At 49.5% G+C, this 26,384-nt stretch overlaps 1 protein-coding gene across 5 annotated transcripts in view; it reads right to left on the bottom strand.

Moving 5' to 3' along the window:
* LOC138349595 (uncharacterized) overlaps nt 1–26,384 on the bottom strand; it is a 348,497-nt gene that overhangs the window by 214,852 nt on the left and 107,261 nt on the right. For 3 of the 5 annotated variants that reach the window (XM_069325241.1, XM_069325239.1, XM_069325243.1), the window contains exons 2-3: nt 3,121–3,243; nt 2,723–2,929 (exon numbers count right to left, since the gene is read on the bottom strand). The exons of 1 other annotated variant lie outside the window; for it this stretch is intronic. In XM_069325241.1, coding sequence (XP_069181342.1) covers nt 2,723–2,929; nt 3,121–3,219 — 306 coding nt within the window. In that variant the 5' untranslated portion in view covers nt 3,220–3,243. The remainder of the gene's footprint in view (nt 1–2,722; nt 2,930–3,120; nt 3,244–26,384) is intronic. One more of the 5 variants, XM_069325240.1, reaches the window with a different exon arrangement.

Below are 26,384 nucleotides of genomic sequence, written 5' to 3' on the forward strand. Positions count from 1 at the left end.
GTTGCCAGCAGGAATGGATCTGGACTATTAATTATGAGAGACTTCAACCACGGAAAACTAGACTGGGAGAACCGGGATCCGCATGGAGGACCAGAAACATGGAGAGCTAAGCTGCTGGACGTGGCAACAAGACACTTTCTAAGTCAGCACATCAAGGAACCAACAAGAATGAGAGGAGAAGGTGAACCAGCCATGCTCGATCTGATATTTACCCTAAATGAGTGGGATATAAGGGAAGTTATGATGGAAGCACCCTTGGGAATGAGTGACCACAGAATATTAAACTTTGAGTACCTGGTAGAGCTAGGAATTATCTCCTCCAAAAAAGAACTAGGAAACAAAAGGCTGGCTTACCGAAAGGGGAAATATGAGATCAGACGTTTCCTAAGGGAAATACCTTGGGACACAGAACTCAGAGCTAAGTCTGTACAAAATATGATGGACTATGTCACCCAAAGTTAGGTGTTACAACTTGTTTGAAAGTTGCAGCAACGTTGTAGTTTTTGTTGCATATTTGGCAGGTGACTGATATTTTGTCATTTGTTTTTGTGCGTTTTCTTTCAGTGATTATATTCCCCTTGTTGTATTCTTTGTTTATATTAATTTTCAGAGAAATCTAGTGTGTTATTAAGCACTTCACCACAGAGAGTGGTTAAGATGTTTTTGTAGTTAAAGTTTTAGTTACATCACAAGTAATTCCTAACTGATGCATTACATTGTCAGTCTATGGTACAAATCCAGTGTATCATGAAGTGTTTCAGTACTCAGATATTATATTCAGAGTTCAGCATATCTCAATGCAAGGAGTAGGGGTGAAAGTCAGTTATTTTTGGTAATTCTACACCATACTTTTCAAGACAATACCTTTTTTATATTTAACAACGTGGATACATAGTATATTCGATATTTGAGTTTTAAAGAAAGGTGCCTGATACGTCCATATCCCAGGCTTATTCTGTCCACTATACCACCCAATTGCTGAGTTTTTTGCTCTGATAGTTCTATATATAGATGCCTTCTCGTTTAATTCATTAAATGTTTGAAGCTACAGTTTTCAGGTCTTAGTGAATCTCTTAGGTCAGTAAGATTTTCATCAGACATTCGTTTAAGTATTCTTTTTGTCACTGCTAATAAAACACCCATATTAATTTGTACTACTGTGGCTGTTTTTGCAAGCACGTCAACTGTATCATGGTTTGAGATTCAAACATTTGATGGAATCAATGGAATTTAATTTTAAATCTGTTTTCTTTGGCAGCTAAAACATCCAATTGATTATCACTTACTATTTTCTGGGTGTTACTACTATATGCATTCTGTGAGTCACAGTATATAATTCCACTGCCTCTGTCTTATAAAAAAATAAACGGCATGGTATATGGCAGCATGTTCGGTTTGAGTCGTATTAACCCAGTCATTGGCATGCTTCATTGTTAATGTACGAGAGAAGATTGTTTAAATATATTACCTGTGCATGACATGCGCGTGACAAAGTGTTATTAAAAGGGTACTATTTACTCCTGTCAATATTCTTTGCTACTGCCAGTGTCGTGAGCAGTTTGAGAGTTATCACAAATGTTCATGTTAAATCATTCTGTGTCTTGCAAGTGTTTGAGACTGAAGCCACTAAAGCCTATGTACTTTTTGAGATCTCAACATGCTGGATTGTGCAACTGTGAAGTTTTGCTGGTTAATACTCTCTTACAATATAACGATCTCTCAAGTGTAATAGTGTTAAGTTTTATGAATTAACTTAAATTTTTGTCTTACATTCAGTCTTCAATTAACCACTTTCCCATGTACCCCTCACTCTCTCAAAATAGCAATTTTTCTCTTAAAGGTCTTTGTGGCACAGATATTAAATAACGGTGCTTCATAGCCCAGCATCAAACAAATATTTTGGTGTGAAACCCCTGAGTGTTCAACACCATATAACAACTCTCGTTTGGGTAAGACTATAAATCAAGTGATGTGAGATCACCATTTTCTCGAGGAAAGGGTTATTACTTTGTGTCATGCTCGCAAGCACTGAAACATCGGAGTCTTAGTGTTTGCTCACATTACGATTATCATTTGCATTGAGGGCTTTTATTGACAACACCCCTGACACCCATTTTCAGTATTACTGCAGTTGCAATGCTTAATTCTGTTACAACACAGCCACATTCTACTTCTTATTCATTAATAGGTACACTCTCCCTTTATTTCTCTCATATATATTTCCAATATTTCTCATAATATTTAATCCATTTCCTTTTAATTATCATTCCCTTTAATCTTTGTCAAATAAACCAAGAACATCTAACATTCCTTTTTTTTCAATATTTCGCCAATTTAGACTTACTTACTAAATACAAACCCAGTTATCTTAATATTATTATCCTGTTTATCAAGTACTACATTTTTTCCTAAGATCAAGAATATATATTTCTCCCTGATTGAAGTGTATAGGAATATATTTTTTTAATGCTCGGGGCACAAAATCTGTTGAAGGTACACCGTTTTTATGCTGGTAATTGTACAATAGAGTGATGTTCTTCCTCCAGCCATTATTTTTAACAAGCTGCGGGACGGAACTTGTTAAAAAATAATGGGTATAGTTTCACTGACACTTTTTGTCTGTATTCTTCCAACCAGAGTGGAAACCTTCAGGTCCTGCATTAATGTGGGTACAACATTGGCCTTCGTGTGGCATTGTATAATTACTTTTACAGCAACTTACCTCTGCTTCAGTGTTGTTATTTTTTAAAGTTGGCTTCGGTGGAGAGTCAGCAGTGAAAATGAGGTTCAGAATTACTCCAACCAGCCGCTGTGTGGATTTTTCTCTAGCGCCCAATGAAAGTCCAGATGCCAAGCATTTCCGGATGTGAGGAAGGTCGAGAGTCAGCCTATTTTCTGGGCTAAAACGCAGCCCTGAAGTCTGCAATGACTCAGGACAATATAAAAATATCGAAAAATATTTGGGCATAATCAATTTTGCATGTTTTTTAAATTGTATCACTGGTAAAAATATTTAATCTTCTCAGTAACTTATTCAATTTTATCGGATTAGAATAAGTATATGAAAATTCTACCAAGTTAAATACAATGCCAGGTGTACGACAACAAGGACCGACTTACTATAATGTCTCGCGTATAGAAATGATTTACAAGAAGGTCGGAGACTTCGTCCAGGTGTTCCAGGCTCAGCACCATATATTCTACCTCGGTGGAGCTCATCCTGACTCACGAGTCCTCACAGACCTGAATGTAAGATTTCCTGTACCTTATAAAACTATAACTTGGATCTTTTTATACAAATTATACTGAGCAATATCGTTATTCCAAATATATTTACTCAAGCTATGTTAACGGTAAGAGTTGTGATACTATCATATATACCATGTTGGCATAAATTAATATAATAGTCATGATCCATGTCATAAGATATTTCTTTTCGGTGAATAGCTTAGGACGTAGGAGTTGGTTAATGTGAATCTTCTTAGAAGTCACATGAGTAATTTCAAAGCAATCATCATGGTATTACAGACACTAAAGGCTTAATCAATGTCATTACTGTAAGCATCTTATACAGATCTTATGATGCGGCGCCTTTATCATGGCCCAAAGTTATGTTGTGGTGGTGTAGAGGTTAAGGTGTCTAAGACGTTCTGTTTGGTGTCTGCAGAGTTCTTTGTGAGTAGGTTGGCTGTTTTCTTGTTTTTGTAGCAGATTGTTAATTGTATCAATACAATTACAATACGGATACAATTAACAATCTACTACAAAAACAAGAAAACGGCTAACCTATTCATAAAGAACTCTCCAGACACACAACAGAACGCCTTGAAGGAAACAAACGTCGTCTATGCCTTCATATGCCCACATGGGGATTGTCAGCCCCAAAGGTCACATTATATAGGCAAGACAACAACGTTTCTTTCCAGGCGATTAACAATGAACAAACAACAGGGCTCCATCAAGTAGTACATAATCTCCACACACAACCAGACCATCACCAGAAACATCTTAACAAGCAACACAGATATTATCAACAGATATAACGATATGAGGAGGCTCGGCATCAGTGAGGCCCTACACATCACGAGGTCAAAACCAGCAATCAACAGCCAATTACACATAATTGCATTCTATCCACTTCAAGACCCCGAACCAGCCCAGAAGCAAGAGGATAGATTGTATACATAAGGTTATATGTCCATTGTATATATCCAATTTATATCCATTGTTTCGTGTTTTGTCTTTTGTTCCCAGTCACCTCACTCCAAACATTTGAATGCCATAATCTCACCCAAAAATAAATATAAGCACGTTCTGAGAATGTATAAAATGTCTTTGAAAATGTGAGAAGTGTTCTTACGAAAAGCTTCTAGGCATCAGACCATAAATAAAAAAGTGAAAATGAACTTATATATATATATATATATATATATATATATATATATATATATATATATATATATATATTTATATATATATATATATATATATATATATATATATATATATATATATATATATACAACTAACACAACACCTATACCCCCTATTAGACTATTTTACAGGAACTTCTTTTCCACAGCCCATAAAACGGAGGAAAGGGTCCTGAAAGATATTGTCAGTAGAAACGTTATCCCTACAGACAAAAATCAGCAGATACAACTGACGATTCACTATAAAACCAGAAAAACGGCCAGCCTACTCATGAGAAACTCTCCAGACACAAAGCAGAACGCTTTAAAAGAGACCAACGTCGTCTATGCCTTCAAATGCCCTCTTGGGGACTATAAGCCTAAAAAAAAACAGTATATAGGCAAGACAACAACATCTCTTTCCAGGCGTTTAACGATGCATAAGCAACAGGGCTCCATTAAGGAACATATAATCTCTTCCCACAAACAAACCATCACCAGAGAAATCTTAGCAAACAACACAGAAATCATCGATAGATTCAGCGATAGCAGGCGGCTTGACGTCTGCGAGGCACTACACATCACAGGTGGAAACTGAGTGCCCAAATGAGCCACAGAGATATTAAAAAGAACTTTTTTAGTGTCAGAGTGGTTGACAAATGGAATGCATTAGGAAGTGATGTGGTGGTGGCTGACTCCATACACAGTTTCAAGTGTAGATATGATAGAGCCCAATAGGCTCAGGAACCTGTACACCTGTTGATTGACAGTCGAGAGGCGGGACCAAAGAGAAGTCAACACCAGCAATCAACAGCCAATTAATGCACAACTATATTCTACCCACTTCAAGACTCCGCTCCAATATAGAAGCATCACGAAATATGGACCAATAGGCTTTCTACAATTACTTCCATTCAATACCCATTGTTTCGTGTTCTGTCTTGTGTTTTAATTTAATACCCATTGTTTCGTGTTCTGTCTTGTGTTGGAATTTAATACCCATTGAATACCCATTGTTGAAAGTTCGTTTTTCACCTCATCCACCTCACCCAAATGGAGATATAAACCTCGAAGATGTGTAAGCTCTATTCAGTTTCAGTTGTGTGTTTGTAAACTAAAGTCTTTGAAAATGTGATAAGTTTTACGAAACGCGCTCAAGTGTCGCGTCAGACTAGAAATAAAAATGAATTTTGGAGAATTGATTTTTGAATTACCACCAACAGTGAAAAGAAATGTACGAAAGAATGAGAAAATTCGTGTTAGAATTATTAATCTTACTTTTTCGGTCATATTTAATGATATATGTCTACAGGAAAGACTGCTACCAAAATATACTAATATTAAAACGCACGACCCAGCAGCAAGGAATCAAGCCTTCACGATAAGATATCGCCAGGATCTGATTCGTGATCAGATATACAAGGCAGAGAATGAAATCAAAGACAATAAAACGCAACTACTTCATGCTACGAACGAGTGGAGAAATAGCAACATCGACGAAAGTATCCGTACCCGCATTGAACGACACCTCGACATCCTCACAGACCGACATCACCTCAGCACTGAAACAAGGATTATCAAGAAACTTACAACATTATATGGAGGACCTATGGCAATTCCACGACCAAGAGATGGCTTCCTTAACCTTGCAGGAATTAACCTCACTGAGGACCAAGTCACTCTCCTAAATCTGGGCATAAACTGTCACGTTATGTCCAGACCGAGTGAGATGGCCCGGAAAGTAGAGTTGGAAATTCTGTTGGACGACATATTCGACTTCGAGACACAAACGAAGGTCACTACCAAAGATATCTTACAAGCAGAACTTATTGCAGAAGGAGGAAAGAATCGAGGCAATTACAGAAGCACCATACTGTCCCCCGAGCTCAAAGCGGCAGCTAAAAGCCTTCGTGAGAACAAGGAGATAGTTGTCAGGAGAGGTGACAAGTCACCAATATATGTCATTCTTAAAAAAGACGAATATCTGGCGAAAATGAACCTCATACTCTCTGACCAAACTAAGTTCCAAAGGGTAACGAAGGACATTACAGCCAAATTGAAAGCAAAGGTCAACAAACTGATCGAAACTGTGAACGCCAAGAAATCCGGACTCCACCTGCCAAAGATCATTGGGGAATATAAACCTGGATATGCGTATGAAAATGTCAAGACACACAAGCCTGGAAACCCACTTCGGCCAATCATTAGCCAGATACCCACACCCACGAACAGACTGGCGAAGCGACTCAACGGCCTGCTGACTCCTTATGTTCCTTGCGCCTTCAGCCTGAAGTCTCCAAAGGAATTTGTTGACTTACTGCGGGGCACACGGGCCACAGGGATAAGAGCCTCGTTGGACGTAGAATCGCTGTTTACCAACGTACCTGTGGACGAGACAATCGGGATGATAGCCGACAGAGTGTATCGTGATCCAGCCTGTACTCCTCTTGACATACCCGAAAATATTCTAAGGAAACTACTCCAAGCTTGTACTAAAGTGGCACCCTTCTTGAGCCCGGATGGGCACATGTATAAGCAAGTAGATGGGGTCGCCATGGGTTCTCCCCTAGGTGTCCTGTTTGCAAACTTCTACATGGGTACCATCAAGCAAAAAGTCTTAGTCGACATGAACTTGAAACCGGCCATATACTGCAGGTATGTTGACAACATTTTTACACAGGTACCTGATGTCAGACATCTGCAGGAGCTGAAGGAGGCATTTGAGCAGAGTTCCGTGCTGCGTTTCACTTACGAGATGGAAAAGGATGGGAAGCTGCCCTTTCTAGATGTAACAGTCATGGAAAAGAGCGGAGGTTTCCACACTGCAGTCTACACTAAGGAAACGAACATAGGAATGTGCCTAAATGCCAACAGCGACTGCCCAGACAGGTACAAGAGGAGTATTGTTAACGCATATGTCGACCGTGCTCTCACGGTCAACGCAACTGGTATCTACAGGGACGCCTTCATCCGCTTGACCATCACGACCAGACATAAGGATGATGGTCAAGCGGATTAAGGCGTCCCTGTAGATACCAGTTGCGTTGCTCCTGGGAGTATGGGTTCGAGTCACTTCTGGGGTGTGAGTTTTCAGTCGCATATAGTCCTGGGGACCATTCAGGCTTGTTTGCATTTGTGTTCCTCATGTGTGCCCCAAAGAATGAGGTGATTTGATAAAATGCTATGCCCAAGATTACCATCCGAGTGCCAGCGGGGAAGTGGTTCAAATAGCTTCGGCTATCACTTCCTTATGTCTGGTCGTGATGGTCAAGCGGATAACGGCGTCCCTGTAGATACCAGTTGCGTTGCTCCTGGGAGTATGGGTTCGAGTCACTTCTGGGGTGTGAGTTTTCAGTCATATATATATATATATATATATATATATATATATATATATATATATATATATATATATATATATATATATATATATATATATGTCGTACCTAGTAGTCAGAACGCACTTCTCGGCCAACTATGCAAGACTCGATTTGCCTAATAGGGCGAGTGATTTTTTTTCAAATAATTGTTTCCAATTAATTTATTGGAATTATTATTATTATATTATATTTGGAATAAATTTATTGACGTAGTTGTGTTAGTTTAGGTTAGGTTAAGATTAGGTTAGGTTAGGTTAGGTTGGGTTGGTTAGGTTCGGTCATATATCTGTTAGTTTTAACTCAATTTTAAAACAATAAACTTATACATAATGACTTGCCTTACCCTTCAGAGTTCTTCATCGACTTATTTCCATCCTGAGCTGTGGCTTAGAGCACCACCACTCTAAGACCAACACTCTCAACACCACCACCACTCCCAACACCACCACCACTCCCAACACCACCACTACCCCCAACACCACCACCCCCCCCCGCCCCAACACCACAAGCACTCATAACACCACCACCACCCCAACACCACAACACACTCCCAACACCACAACCACTCCTAACACCACCATCACCACCCCCTAAACCACAACCACTCCCAACACTACCACTACCCCCCAACACCACCACCACCACTCCCTACACCACAACCACTCCCAACACAACCATAACCCCCAAAACCACAACCACTCCTAACACCACAATCATTCCCAAAACCTCAACCACTCCCAACACCACAACCACACCAACCACCACAACTACTCCCAACACCACAACCACTCTAAACGCCACAACCACTCACAACACTACCACCAGCCCCAACACCACAACCACTCCCAACACCACAGCCACTTCCAACACCACAACCACTCCCAGCACCACTACCACCACTCTCAACACCACCACCATTCACAACACCACCACCACTCTCAACACCAACACCACTCCCAACACCACAATCACTCCCAACACCAAAACCACTCCCAACACCACAACCACTCCCAACACCAACACCACCCCCAACACCATAACCACTCCCAACACCAATACCACTCCCAACAACACCACCACCCCAACACCATAACCACTCCCATTACCACAACCACTCCCAACACCACCACCACTCTTAACACCACAGCCACTCCCTACACCACAACCACTCCCATCTCCACCACCACTCCCAACACCACAACCACTCCTAACACCACCACCACTCCCAAAACTACAACCAATCCCAACACCACCACCACCCCCAACACCACAACCACTCTCAACACCACCACCACTGCCAACACCACCACCCCACCCCAACACCACAACCACTCCCAACACCACCACTACCCCAACACAACAACCACTCCCAACACCACAACCACTCCTAACACCTCCAGAACTCCCCAAACCACAACCACTCCCAACACCAACACCACCCCTCAACACCACCACCACCACTCCCAACACCACAACCACTCCCAACACAACCACCACCCCCCAACACCACAACCACTCCCAACACCACTACCTCCCCCCAACACTACAACCACTCCTAACACCACAACCATTCCCAAAACCTCAAGAACTCCTAACACCACCATCACTCCCAACACCACCACCACCCCCCAACACCAACTCCACTCCCAACACCACAACCACTCCCAACACCACAACCACTCCCAACACCACAACCACTCCCAACACAACCACCACCCCCTAACACCAACTCCACTCCCAACACCACAATCACTCCCAACACCAAAACCACCCCCAACACCACAACTACCCCCAACACCAACTCCACTCCCAACACCACAACCACTTCCAACACCACAACCACTCCCAACACCACCACCACTCCCAACACCAACACCATTCCCAACACCACCACCACCCCTAACACCAAAACCATTCCCACCACAACAACCACTCCCAACACCACAACCACTTCCAATACCACAATCACTCCCAACACCACAACCACTCCCAACACCACAACCACTCCCAACACCACAACGACTCCAAACACCATAACCACTCCCAATACCACCACCAATTCCAACAACACAATCACTCCCAACACCACCACCACTCCCAACCCCAAGACCACTCCCAACACAACCACCACCCTCATCACCATAACCACTCTCAACACCTCAACCACTCCCAACACCACCACCATTTCCAAAAACACAATCACTCCCATCACCACAACCACCCTCAACACAACAACCACTCCCAACACCATTACCACTCCACACACCACCACCACTCCCAACAACACATCCACTCCCAACACCACCACCACCCCCAACACAACAACCACTCTCATTACCACCACCACTCCCAATAACACCACCCCCCCCAACACTACCACCCCCCACCAACACTATCACCACCCCCCAACACCACAACCACTCCCAACACCACAACCACTCCCAACACCACAACCACTCCCAAAACCACCACCACCACTCCCAACAACACATCCACTCCCAACACCACCACTACACCCAAGACCAGAACCACTCCCAACACCACAACCACTCCCAACACCACCACCACTCCCAAAACCACAACCACCCCCAACACCACAACCACTCCCAACACCACAACCACTCCCAACACCAACAACACACTCAACACCAAAACCTACCCCGACACCACAACCACTCCTAACACCACCACCAGCCCCAACACCACAACCACTCCCAACTCCATAACTACTCCCAACACCACAACCACTCCCAACACCACCATTACTCCCAAAACCACCACGACTCCAAACACCACCACCACTCCCAACACCACCATCACCCCAACACCACCACCACGCCCAACACCACAACCACTCCCAATACCACAACCACTCCCAACACCACCACCACTCCCAACACCACCACCACTCTCAACACCACAACCACCCCCCAACAATACCACCACCCCCAACACCACTCCGAACACCATAACTACTCCTAACATGACAACTACTCCCAACACCAAAACCACCCTCAACACCACAACCACTCCCAACACCACAACCACTCCCAAGACCACCACCATTCCCAACACCAACACCACTCCCAAAACCATCACCACCCCCAACACCATAACTACTCCCAAAACCACAACCACTCCCAACACCACAACCACTCCAAACACCACAACCACTCCCAACACCACAACCACTCCCAACACCACAATCACTCAAAACACCACAGCCACTCCCAACAACACAACCACCCCCAACACCACAACCACTCCCAACACCACAACCACTCCCAATACCATAACCACTCCCAACACCACCACCACTCCCAACACCACCACCACTCTCAACACCGCAACAACCCCCCCAACACCACCACCACCCCCAACACCACCCCCAATGCTACAACCTCTCCCAACACCACAACCACTCCCAACACCACCACCACTCCCAACACCACCACCACTCCCAACACCACAACCATTCCCAATACCACAATCCCTCCCTACACCACAACTACTGCCAACACCACAACCACTCCCAACTACACCACCACTCCAAACACGACCACTGCTCCCAACACCACAACCACTCCCAACTACACCACCACTCCAAACACGACCACTGCTCCCAACACCACAACCACTCCCAACACCACAATCACTCTCAACACCACAACCACTCCCAACACCACAACATCTCTCAATACCACCACCACTGCCAACACCACCCCCCCCCCAACACCACAACCACTCCCAACACCACCACCAACCCCAACACAACAACCACTCCCAACACCACAACCACTCCTAACACCACCACAACTCCCAACACCACCACTACCTCTCAACACCACCACCACCACTCGCAACACCACAACCACTCCCAACACCACCACCACCCCCCCAACACTACAACCACTCCTAACACTACAACTATTCCCTAAACCTCAACCACTCCCAACACCACCACCTCCCCCAACACCACAACTACTCCTAACACCAAAACCACCCCCAAAACCATAACAACTCCCAACACCACAAGCACTCCCAACACCACAACCACTCCCAACCCCACAACCACTCCCAACACCTCAACCACTCCCAACACCACCACCGCCCCCAACACAACAACCACTCTAAACACCACAACCACTCCTAATACCACCACCACTCCCAAATCCACAATCACTCCCAACACCATCACCCCCACGCCATCACCACAACCACTCCCAATTCCACCACCACCCCCCAACACCACAACCACTCCCAAGACCACAACCACTCCCAACACCACCACCACCCTTCAACACCACAACCGCTCCCAACACCACCAACATTCCCAACACCAACTCCATTCCCAACACCACCACCACCCCCAGCACCAAAACCATTCCCACCACAACAACCACTCCCAACACCACAACCACTTCCAATACCACAATCACTCCCAACACCACAACCACTACCCAACACCACAACCACTCCCAACACCACAACGACTCCCAACACCATAACCACTCCCAAAACCACCACCAATTCCAACAACACAATCACTCCCAACACCACCACCACTCCCAACCCCAACACCACTCCCAACACAACCACCACCCCCATCACCATAACCACTCTCAACACCACAACCTCTCCCAACACCACCACCAATCCCAACACCACCACCACTCACAACACCACAACCACTCCCAACACCACCACCATTTCCAAAAACACAATCTCTCCCATCACCACAACCACCCTTAACACAACAACCACTCCCAACACCATTACCACTCCACACACCACCACCACTCCCAACAAAACATCCACTCCCAACACCACCACCCCCCCCAACACAACAACCACTCTCATTACCACCACCACTCCCAATACCACCACCCCCCCTAACACTACCACCCCCCCACCAACACCATCACCACCCCCCAACACCACAACCACTCCCAACACCACAACCACTCCCAACACCACAACCACTCCCAAAACCACCACCACCACTCCCAACAACACATCCACTCCCAACACCACCACTACACCCAAGACCAGAACCACTCCCAACACCACCACCACTCCCAACACCACAACCACCCCCAACACCACAACCACTCCCAACACCACAACCACTCCCAACACCAACAACACTCTCAACACCAAAACCTACCCCGACACCACAACCACTCCTAACACCACCACCAGCCCCAACACCACAACCACTCCCAACTCCATAACTACTCCCAACACCACAACCACTCCCAACACCACCATTACTCCCAAAACCACCACGACTCCAAACACCACCAGCACTCCCAACACCACCATCACCCGAACACCACCACCACGCCCAACACCACAACCACTCCCAATACCACAACCACTCCCAACACCACCACCACTCCCAACACCACCGCCACTCTCAAAACCACAACCACCCCTCAACACTACCACCACCCCCAACACCACTCCGAACACCATAACTACTCCTAACACGACAACTACTCCCAACACCAAAACCACCCTCAGCACCACAACCACTCCCAACACCACAACCACTCCAAAGACCACCACCATTCCCAACACCAACACCACTCCCAACACCATCACCACCCCCAACACCATAACTACTCCCAAAACCACAATCACTCCCAACACCACAACCACTCCAAACACCACAACCACTCCCAACACCACAATCACTCAAAACACAACAGCCACTTCCAACAACACAACCACCCCCAACACCACAACCACTCCCAACAACACAACCACTCCCAATACCACAACCACTCCCAACACCACCACCACTCCCAACACCACCACCACTCTCAACACCACAACAACCCCCCCAACACCACCACCACACCCAACACCACCCCCAATGCTACAACCTCTCCCAACACCACATCCACTCCCAACACCACCACCACTCCCAACACCACCACCACTCCCAACACCACAACCATTCCCAATACCACAATCCCTCCCTACACCACAACTACTGCCAACACCACAACCACTCCCAACTACACCACCACTCCAAACACGACCACTGCTCCCAACACCACAACCACTCCCAATACTACAATTACTCCCAATACCACCACTACCCCCCAACACCACCACCACCACTCCCAACACCACAACCACCCCCCAACACCACAACCACTCCCAACACCACCACCAACCCCAACACAACAACCACTCCCAACACCACAACCACTCCTAACACCACCACAACTCCCAAAACCTCAACCACTCCCAACACCACCACTACCTCTCAACACCACCACCACCACTCGCAACACCACAACCAATCCCAACACCACCATACCCCCCCAACACTACAACCACTCCTAACACTACAACTATTCCCAAAACCTCAACCACTCCCAACACCACCACCTCCCCCAACACCACAACTACTCCTAACACCAAAACCACCCCCAACACCACCACCACTCCCAACACCACCACCACCCCCAAAACCATAACAACTCCCAACACCACAAGCACTCCCAACACCACAACCACTCCCAACACCACAACCACTCCCAACACCACAACCACTCCCAACACCACCACCGCCCCCAACACAACAACCACTCTAACACCACCACCCCCAACACCACCACCACTCCCAACACCACCACCACCCCCAAAACCATAACAACTCCCAACACCACAAGCACTCCCAACACCACAACCACTCCCAACACCACAACAACTCCCAACACCACAACCACTCCCAACAACACCACCGCCCCCAACACAACAACCACTCTAAACACCACAACCACTCCTAATACCACCACCACTCCCAAATCCACAACCACTCCCAACACCATCACCCCCACCCCATCACCACAACCACTCCCAATTCCACCACCACCCTCCAACACCACAACCACTCCCAAGACCACAACCACTCCCAACACCACCACCACCCTTCAACACCACAACCGCTCCCAACACCACCAACATTCCCAACACCACAACCACTCCCAACACCACCACTAACCCCCAACACCACCACCACCACTCTCAACACCACAACTACTCCCAACACCACAACTACTCCCAACACAACTACGACCCTTCAACACCACAAACACTCCCAACACCACCACCACCCCCCAACATTACAACCACTCCTAACACCACAACCATTCCCAAAACCTCAATTACTCCCATCACCACCCCCACTTCCTACAACACCCCTCCCAACACCACCTCCACCCGAACACAATTACCACTCCCAACAATAACAACCCTTTCCAACCACGACCACTCCCAACACCACCGCCACTCCCAACACCAACACCACTCCCAGCACAAACACCACTCCCAATACCACCACCACTCCCAACACCACAACCACTTCCAACACCACAACCACTCCCAACACCCCAACCAATACACACACCAAAACCACTCCCATCACCACCACCACTCCCAACACCAACACCACTCCCAACACCCCCACCAACCCCAACACCATAACCACTCGCAACATCACCATCACTCCAAACACCACCACCACTTTAAGCTCCACAACCACTCCCAACACCAAAAGCACTCCCAACACCACCACCACTTCCAACAACACAATCACTCCCAACACCACAACCACCCCCAAGACCACAACCACTCCCAACACCATAACCACTCCAAACACCTCCACCACTCCCAACACCACAACCACTCCCAACACCACCACTACCCTCAACCCCATAACCACTCTCGTCCCCACCACCACCCCCAACACCACAACCACTTCCAACACCACAACCACTCCCAACACCAAAACCACTCCCAACACCACCACCACTTCCAACAACACAATCACTCCCAACACCACCACCACTCCCAACATCACCAACACCCCCAACACCACAACCACTCCCAACACCACATCCATCCCAACACCACAACCACTCCCAACACCACCACAACTCCCAACACCACCCCCTGCCCCCAACATCACCACCACCCCCATCACAACCACCACTCCCAACACCACCATGATACCCAACACCACCACCAGCCACATCACCATAACCACTCCAAACACCACAACCACTCCCAACACCACAACCACCCCCACCACTACAACTACTCCAAACACCACAACCACTTCCAACACCACAACCACTCACAACACCACCATCAGCCCCAACACCACAACCACTCCCAACACAACAACCACCCCCAACACCACAACCACTCCCAGCACCACCACCACTCCCAACACAACAAACACTCCCAACATAACCACCACTCCCAACACCACCACCACTCCCAACACTACAACCACTCCCAACACCACAACCACTCCCAACACCACAATCATTCCCAACACAACAACCACCCCCAACACCACAACCATTCCCAACAACACCACCACCCCCAGCACCATAACAACTCCCAACACCACAACCACTCCCAACACCACAACCACTCCAAACACCACCATCACTCCTAACACAACCACCACTCCCAAAACTACAACCACTCCCAACATAGCTACCACCCTTAACACTACAACCACTCTCAACACCACCAATACTGCCAACACCACCACAACCACTCCCAACACCACCACGTACCCCAACACCACTCCCAAAACCACAACCACTCCATACACCACTACTACCCCCCAACACCACCACTACCACTCCTAACACCACAAACTCTCCCAACACAACCACCACTCCCAACACAACAACCACTCCCAACACCACCACCACTCCCAACACAACAAACACTCCCAACACAACCACCACTCCCAAAACAATAACCACTCCCAACACCACCACCACCCCCAACACCACCACCACTCCTAACACCACCACCTCCCCACAACACCACAACCACTCCTAACACCAAAACCACTCCTAACACGACAAATACTCCCAACACCAAAACCCCCCGCAACATCACAACCACTCCCAACACCACCACGACTCCCAACACCACAACCACTCCTAACACCACAACCACTACCAACACCACAACCACTCCCAACACCACAACCACTCCCAACACCACAACCACTCCCAAAACCACCACCACCCCTGATACAACAACCACTCCCAACACCACAACCACTCCTAACACCACCACCACTCCCGAAACCACAACCACTCCAAACAGCACCACCACCCCCAACACCACAACCACTGCCAACACCATCACCACCACCCCAACACCATTAACCACTTCCAACACCACCACCACCCCCCAAAACCACAACCACTCCCACGACCACAACCACTCCCAACACCACCACAACCCTTCAACACCACAACCGCTCCCAACACCACCAACACTCCCAACACCACCAACAATCCCAACACCACAACCACTCCCAACACAACCACCACCACCCAAACCAAAACCACTCCCAACACCACCACCACTCCCAACACTACAACCACCCGAACACCAAAACCACTCCCAACACCACAATCACTCCCAACACCACCACCACCCCCAATACTACAACCACTCCTAACACCACAACTATTCCCAAAACCTCAACCACTCCCAACACCACCACCTCCCCCCAACACCACAACTATTCACAACACCAAAACCACCCCCAACACCACAATTACTCCCAATACCACAACCACTCCCAACACCACCACCACTCCCAACACCACCACCACCCCCAACACCATAACAACTCCCAACACCACAACCACTCCCAACACCATAACAACTCCCAAATCCACAACCGCTCCCAACACCATCACCCCCATCCCATCACCACAACCACTCCCAACTCCACCACCACCCCCCAACACCACAACCACTCCCAAGACTACAACCACTCCCAATACCACCACCTCCCTTCAACACCACAACTACTCCCAACACAACCACGACCCTTCAACACCACAAACACTCCCAACACTACAACCACTCCCAACACCACAACCACTCCCAACACCACAATCACTCCCAACACAACAACCACCCCTAACACCACAACCACTCCCAACAACACCACCACCCCCAACACCATAAATACTCCGAACACCACAACCACTCCCAACACCACAACCACTCCCAACACCACCACGTACCCCAACACAACCACCACTCCCAACACAACAACCACTCCTAACACCACCACCCCCCTCGTCAACACTACAACCACTCCCAACACCACAACCACTCCCAACACCACCATTACTCCCAAAACCACCACGACTCCAAACACCACCAGCACTCCCAACACCACCATCACCCGAACACCACCACCACGCCCAACACCACAACCACTCCCAATACCACAACCACTCCCAACACCACCACCACTCCCAACACCACCGCCACTCTCAACACCACAACCACCACTCAACACTACCACCACCCCCAACACCACTCCGAACACCATAACTACTCCTAACACGACAACTACTCCCAACACCAAAACCACCCTCAGCACCACAACCACTCCCAACACCACAACCACTCCCAAGACCACCACCATTCGCAACACCAACACCACTCCCAACACCATCACCACCCCCAACACCATAACTACTCCCAAAACCACAATCACTCCCAACACCACAACCACTCCAAACACCACAACCACTCCCAACACCACAACCACTCCCAACACCACAATCACTCAAAACACAACAGCCACTTCCAACAACACAACCACCCCCAACACCACAACCACTCCCAACAACACAACCACTCCCAATACCACAACCACTCCCAACACCACCACCACTCCCAACACCACCACCACTCTCAACACCACAACAACCCCCCCAACACCACCACCACCCCTAACACCACCCCCAATGCTACAACCTCTCCCAACACCACAACCACTCCCAACACCACCACCACTCCCAACACCACCACCACTCCCAACACCACAACCATTCCCAATACCACAATCCCTCCCTACACCACAACTACTGCCAACACCACAACCACTCCCAACTACACCACCACTTCAAACACGACTACTGCTCCCAACACCACAACCACTCCCAATACTATAATTACTCCCAATACCACCACTACCCCCCAACACCACCACCACCACTCCCAACACCACAACCACTCCCAACACCACAATCACTCTCAACACCACAACCACTCCCAACACCACAACATCTCTCAATACCACCACCACTGCCAACACCACCCCCCAACACCACAACCACTCCCAACACCACCACCAACTCCAACACAACAACCACTCCCAACACCACAACCACTCCTAACACCACCACAACTCCCAAAACCTCAACCACTCCCAACACCACCACTACCTCTCAACACCACCACCACCACTCGCAACACCACAACCAATCCCAACACCACCATACCCCCCAACACTACAACCACTCCTAACACTACAACTATTCCCAAAACCTCAACCACTCCCAACACCACCACCTCCCCCAACACCACAACTACTCCTAACACCAAAACCACCCCCAACACCACCACCACTCCCAACACCACCACCACCCCCAAAACCATAACAACTCCCAACACCACAAGCACTCCCAACACCACAACCACTCCCAACACCACAACCACTCCCAACACCACAACCACTCCCAACACCACCACCGCCCCCAACACAACAACCACTCTAACACCACCACCCCCAACACCACCACCACTCCCAACACCACCACCACCCCCAAAACCATAACAACTCCCAACACCACAAGCACTCCCAACACCACAACCACTCCCAACACCACAACCACTCCCAACACCACAACCACTCCCAACAACACCACCGCCCCCAACACAACAACCACTCTAAACACCACAACCACTCCTAATACCACCACCACTCCCAAATCCACAACCACTCCCAACACCATCACCCCCACCCCATCACCACAACCACTCCCAATTCCACCACCACCCTCCAACACCACAACCACTCCCAAGACCACAACCACTCCCAACACCACCACCACCCTTCAACACCACAACCGCTCCCAACACCACCAACATTCCCAACACCACAACCACTCCCAACACCACCACTAACCCCCAACACCACCACCACCACTCTCAACACCACAACTACTCCCAACACCACAACTACTCCCAACACAACCACGACCCTTCAACACCACAAACACTCCCAACACCACCACCACCCCCCAACATTACAACCACTCCTAACAGCACAACCATTCCCAAAACCTCAATTACTCCCATCACCACCCCCACTCCCTACACCAACACCCCTCCCAACACCACCTCCACCCGAACACAATTACCACTCCCAACAATAACAACCCTTTCCAACCACGACCACTCCCAACACCACCGCCACTCCCAACACCAACACCACTCCCAGCACAAACACCACTCCCAATACCACCACCACTCCCAACACCACAACCACTTCCAACACCACAACCACTCCCAACACCCCAACCAATACACACACCAAAACCACTCCCATCACCACCACCACTCCCAACACCAACACCACTCCCAACACCCCCACCAACCCCAACACCATAACCACTCCCAACACCACTACCACTTCCAATACCACAACCACTCACAACACCACCACCACTCCCAACACCAACACCACTCCCAACATCACCACCAGCCCCCCAACACCATAACCACTCGCAACATCACCATCACTCCAAACACCACCACCACTTTAAGCTCCACAACCACTCCCAACACCAAAAGCACTCCCAACACCACCACCACTTCCAACAACACAATCACTCCCAACACCACAACCACCCCCAAGACCACAACCACTCCCAACACCATAACCACTCCAAACACCTCCACCACTCCCAACACCACAACCACTCCCAACACCACCACTACCCTCAACCCCACAACCACTCTCGTCCCCACCACCACTCCCAACACCACCACCACCCCCAACACCACAACCACTTCCAACACCACAACCACTCCCAACACCAAAACCACTCCCAACACCACCACCACTTCCAACAACACAATCACTCCCAACACCACCACCACTCCCAACATCACCAACACCCCCAACACCACAACCACTCCCAACACCACAACCACTCCCAACACCACAACCTCTTCCAACACCACAACCACTCCCAACACCACCACCACCCCCTACACAACAACCACTCCCAACACGACAACCACTCCTAACACCCCACCACCACTCCCAAAACCACAACCACTCCCAACAACACCACCACCCCCAACACCACAACCACTGCCAACACCATCACTACCACCCCAACACAACAACCACTTCCAACACCACCACCACCCCTCAACACCATAACCACTCCCACGACCACAACCACTCCCAACACCACCACCACCCTTCAACACCACAACCGCTTCCAATACCACCAAAAATCCCAACACCACAACTACTCACAACACCACCACTACCCTCCAACATCACCCCCATAACTCTCAACTCCACAACCACTCCCAACACAACCACCACCCTCCAACACCACAACCACTCCCAACACCACAACCACTCCCAACTCCACAACCACTCCCAACACCACAACCACTCTCAACACCACCACCACTCACAACACCATCACCACTCCCAACACCACCACCACTCCCAACACTACAACCACCCGAACACCACAACCACTCCCAAAACCACAATCACTCCCAACACCAACACCACCCCCAACACCACAACCACTTCCAACACCAACACCACTCCCAACTACACCACCACCCCCAAGACAACAACCACTCTCAACACCAACACCACCCCCAACACCACAACCACTCCCAACACCACCACCACTCCTAAAACCACTCCCAAACACCACCACTACCACCACCACCACTCCAAACACCACAACCACTCCCAACACAACCACCACCCCCAACACAACAACCACTCCCAACACCACCACCACCCCCAACACTACAACCACTCCCAACACCACAACCACACCAAACAACCCACCACCTCCGAACACCACCACCACCTCCCAACACCACAACCATTCCTAACACCTCAACCATTCCAAACACAACAACCACTCCCAACACCACCAACACCCTCCAACACTACCACCACTCCCAACACCACAACCACTCCCAACACCACCACTATTCCAAGTACCACAACCACTCCCAACACCACCACAACTCCCAACACCACCACTACTCCCACAACCAGTCCCAACACCACAACCACTCCCAACACCATAACCACTTCTAACACCACAACCACTCCCAACACCACAACCACTCCCAACACCACAACCACTCCCAACACCACCACAACTCCCAACACAACCTCCTGCCCCCAACATCACCACCGCCCCCATCACCATCACCACTCCCAACACCACCATGATACCCAACACCACCACCAGCCACATCACCATAACCACTCCAAACACCACAACCACTCCCAACACCACAACCACCCCCAAGACCACAACCACTCCCAACACCATAACCACTCCAAACACCTCCACCACTCCCAACACCACAACCACTCCCAACACCACCACTACCCTCAACCCCACAACCACTCTCGTCCCCACCACCACTCCCAACACCACCACCACCCCCAACACCACAACCACTTCCAACACCACAACCACTCCCAACACCAAAACCACTCCCAACACCACCACCACTTCCAACAACACAATCACTCCCAACACCACCACCACTCCCAACATCACCAACACCCCCAACACCACAACCACTCCCAACACCACAATCACTCCCAACACCACAACCACTCCCAACACCACCACAACTCCCAACACCACCCCCTGCCCCCAACATCACCACCACCCCCATCACCACCACCACTCCCAACACCACCATGATACCCAACACCACCACCAGCCACATCACCATAACCACTCCAAACACCACAACCACTCCCAACACCACAACCACCCCCACCACTACAACTACTCCAAACACCACAACCACTTCCAACACCACAACCACTCACAACACCACCATCAGCCCCAACACCACAACCACTCCCAACACAACAACCACCCCCAACACCACAACCACTCCCAGCACCACCACCACTCCCAACACAACAAACACTCCCAACATAACCACCACTCCCAACACCACCACCACTCCCAACACTACAACCACTCCCAACACCACAACCACTCCCAACACCACAATCATTCCCAACACAACAACCACCCCCAACACCACAACCATTCCCAACAACACCACCACCCCCAGCACCATAACAACTCCCAACACCACAACCACTCCCAACACCACAACCACTCCAAACACCACCATCACTCCTAACACAACCACCACTCCCAAAACTACAACCACTCCCAACATAGCTACCACCGTTAACACTACAACCACTCTCAACACCACCAATACTGCCAACACCACCACAACCACTCCCAACACCACAACGTACCCCAACACCACTCCCAAAACCACAACCACTCCATACACCACTACTACCCCCCAACACCACCACTACCACTCCTAACACCACAAACACTCCCAACACAACCACCACTCCCAACACAACAACCACTCCCAACACCACCACCACTCCCAACACAACAAACACTCCCAACACAACCACCACTCCCAAAACAATAACCACTCCCAACACCACCACCACCCCCAACACCACCACCACTCCTAACACCACCACCTCCCCACAACACCACAACCACTCCTAACACCAAAACCACTCCTAACACGACAAATACTCCCAACACCAAAACCCCCCGCAACATCACAACCACTCCCAACACCACCACGACTCCCAACACCACAACCACTCCTAACACCACAACCACTACCAACACCACAACCACTCCCAACACCACAACCACTCCCAACACCACAACCACTCCCAACACCACAACCACTCCCAAAACCACCACCACCCCTGATACAACAACCACTCCCAACACCACAACCACTCCTAACACCACCACCACTACCGAAACCACAACCACTCCAAACAGCACCACCACCCCCAACACCACAACCACTGCCAACACCATCACCACCACCCTAACACCATAACCACTTCCAACACCACCACCACCCCCCAAAAACACAACCACTCCCACGACCACAACCACTCCCAACACCACCACAACCCTTCAACACCACAACCGCTCCCAACACCACCAACAATCCCAACACCAACAACAATCCCAACACCACAACCACTCCCAACACAACCACCAACCCCCAAACCAAAACCACTCCCAACACCACCACCACTCCCAACACTACAACCACCCGAACACCAAAACCACTCCCAACACCACAATCACTCCCAACACCACCACCACCCCCAATACTACAACCACTCCTAACACCACAACTATTCCCAAAACCTCAACCACTCCCAACACCACCACCTCCCCCCAACACCACAACTACTCACAACACCAAAACCACCCCCAACACCACAATTACTCCCAATACCACAACCACTCCCAACACCACCACCACTCCCAACACCACCACCACCACCCCCAACACCATAACAACTCCCAACACCACAACCACTCCCAACTCCATAACAACTCCCAAATCCACAACCGCTCCCAACACCATCACCCCCATCCCATCACCACAACCACTCCCAACTCCACCACCACCCCCCAACACCACAACCACTCCCAAGACTACAACCACTCCCAATACCACCACCTCCCTTCAACACCACAACTACTCCCAACACAACCACGACCCTTCAACACCACAAACACTACCAACACTACAACCACTCCCAACACCACAACCACTCCCAACACCACAATCACTCCCAACACAACAACCACCCCTAACACCACAACCACTCCCAACAACACCACCACCCCCAACACCATAAATACTCCGAACACCACAACCACTCCCAACACCACAACCACTCCCAACACCACCACGTACCCCAACACAACCACCACTCCCAACACAACAACCACTCCTAACACCACCACCCCCCCTCGTCAACACTACAACCACTCCTAACACCACACCCATTCCCAAAACCTCAACCACCCCCAACACCACCACCACTCCTAACACCACCACCTCCCTCCAACACCACAACCACTCCCAACACCAAAACCACTTCTTTCACGACAACTACTCCCAACAGCAAAACCACCCGCAACACCACAACCATTCACAACACCACAACCACTCCCAACATCACAACCACTCCCAACACCACCACCACCCCCAACACCACATCCACTCCCAACACCACAACCACTCCCAACATCACAACCACTACCAATACCACAACCACTCCCAACACCACAACCTCTTCCAACACCACAACCACTCCCAACACCACCACCACCCCCGACACAACAACCACTCCCAACACCACAACCACTCCTAACACCCCACCACCACTCCCAAAACCACAACCACTCCCAACAACACCACCACCCCCAACACCACAACCACTGCCAACACCATCACTACCACCCCAACACAACAACCACTTCCAACACCACCACCACCCCTCAACACCATAACCACTCCCACGACCACAACCACTCCCAACACCACCACCACCCTTCAACACCACAACCGCTTCCAATACCACCAAAAATCCCAAAACCACAACTACTCACAACACCACCACTACCCTCCAACATCACCCCCATAACTCTCAACTCCACAACAACTCCCAACACAACCACCACCCTCCAACACCACAACCACTCCCAACACCACAACCACTCCCTACTCCACAACCACTCCCAACACCACAACCACTCTCAACACCACCACCACTCACAACACCATCACCACTCCCAACACCACCACCACTCCCAACACTACAACCACCCGAACACCACAACCACTCCCAAAACCACAATCACTCCCAACACCAACACCACCCCCAACACCACAACCACTTCCAACACCAACACCACTCCCAACTACACCACCACCCCCAAGACAACAACCACTCTCAACACCAACACCACCCCCCAACACCACAACCACTCCCAACACCACCACCACTCCTAAAACCACTCCCAAACACCACCACTACCACCACCACCACTCCAAACACCACAACCACTCCCAACACAACCTCCACCCCCAACACAACCACCACTCCCAACACCACCACCACCCCCAACACTACAACCACTCCCAACACCACAACCATTCCTAACACAACAACCACTCCCAACACCACCACCACCCTCCAACACTACCACCATTCCCAACACCACAACCACTCCCAAAACCACAATCACTCCCAACACCAACACCACCCCCAACACCACAACCACTTCCAACACCAACACCACTCCCAACTACACCACCACCCCCAAGACAACAACCACTCTCAACACCAACACCACCCCCCAACACCACAACCACTCCCAACACCACCACCACTCCTAAAACCACTCCCAAACACCACCACTACCACCACCACCACTCCAAACACCACAACCACTCCCAACACAACCTCCACCCCCAACACAACCACCACTCCCAACACCACCACCACCCCCAACACTACAACCACTCCCAACACCACAACCATTCCTAACACAAC

The sequence above is a fragment of the Procambarus clarkii genome, chromosome 16, assembly GCF_040958095.1.
Source record: "Procambarus clarkii isolate CNS0578487 chromosome 16, FALCON_Pclarkii_2.0, whole genome shotgun sequence".
In the NCBI taxonomy this organism is placed as follows: Eukaryota; Metazoa; Arthropoda; class Malacostraca; order Decapoda; family Cambaridae; genus Procambarus; species Procambarus clarkii.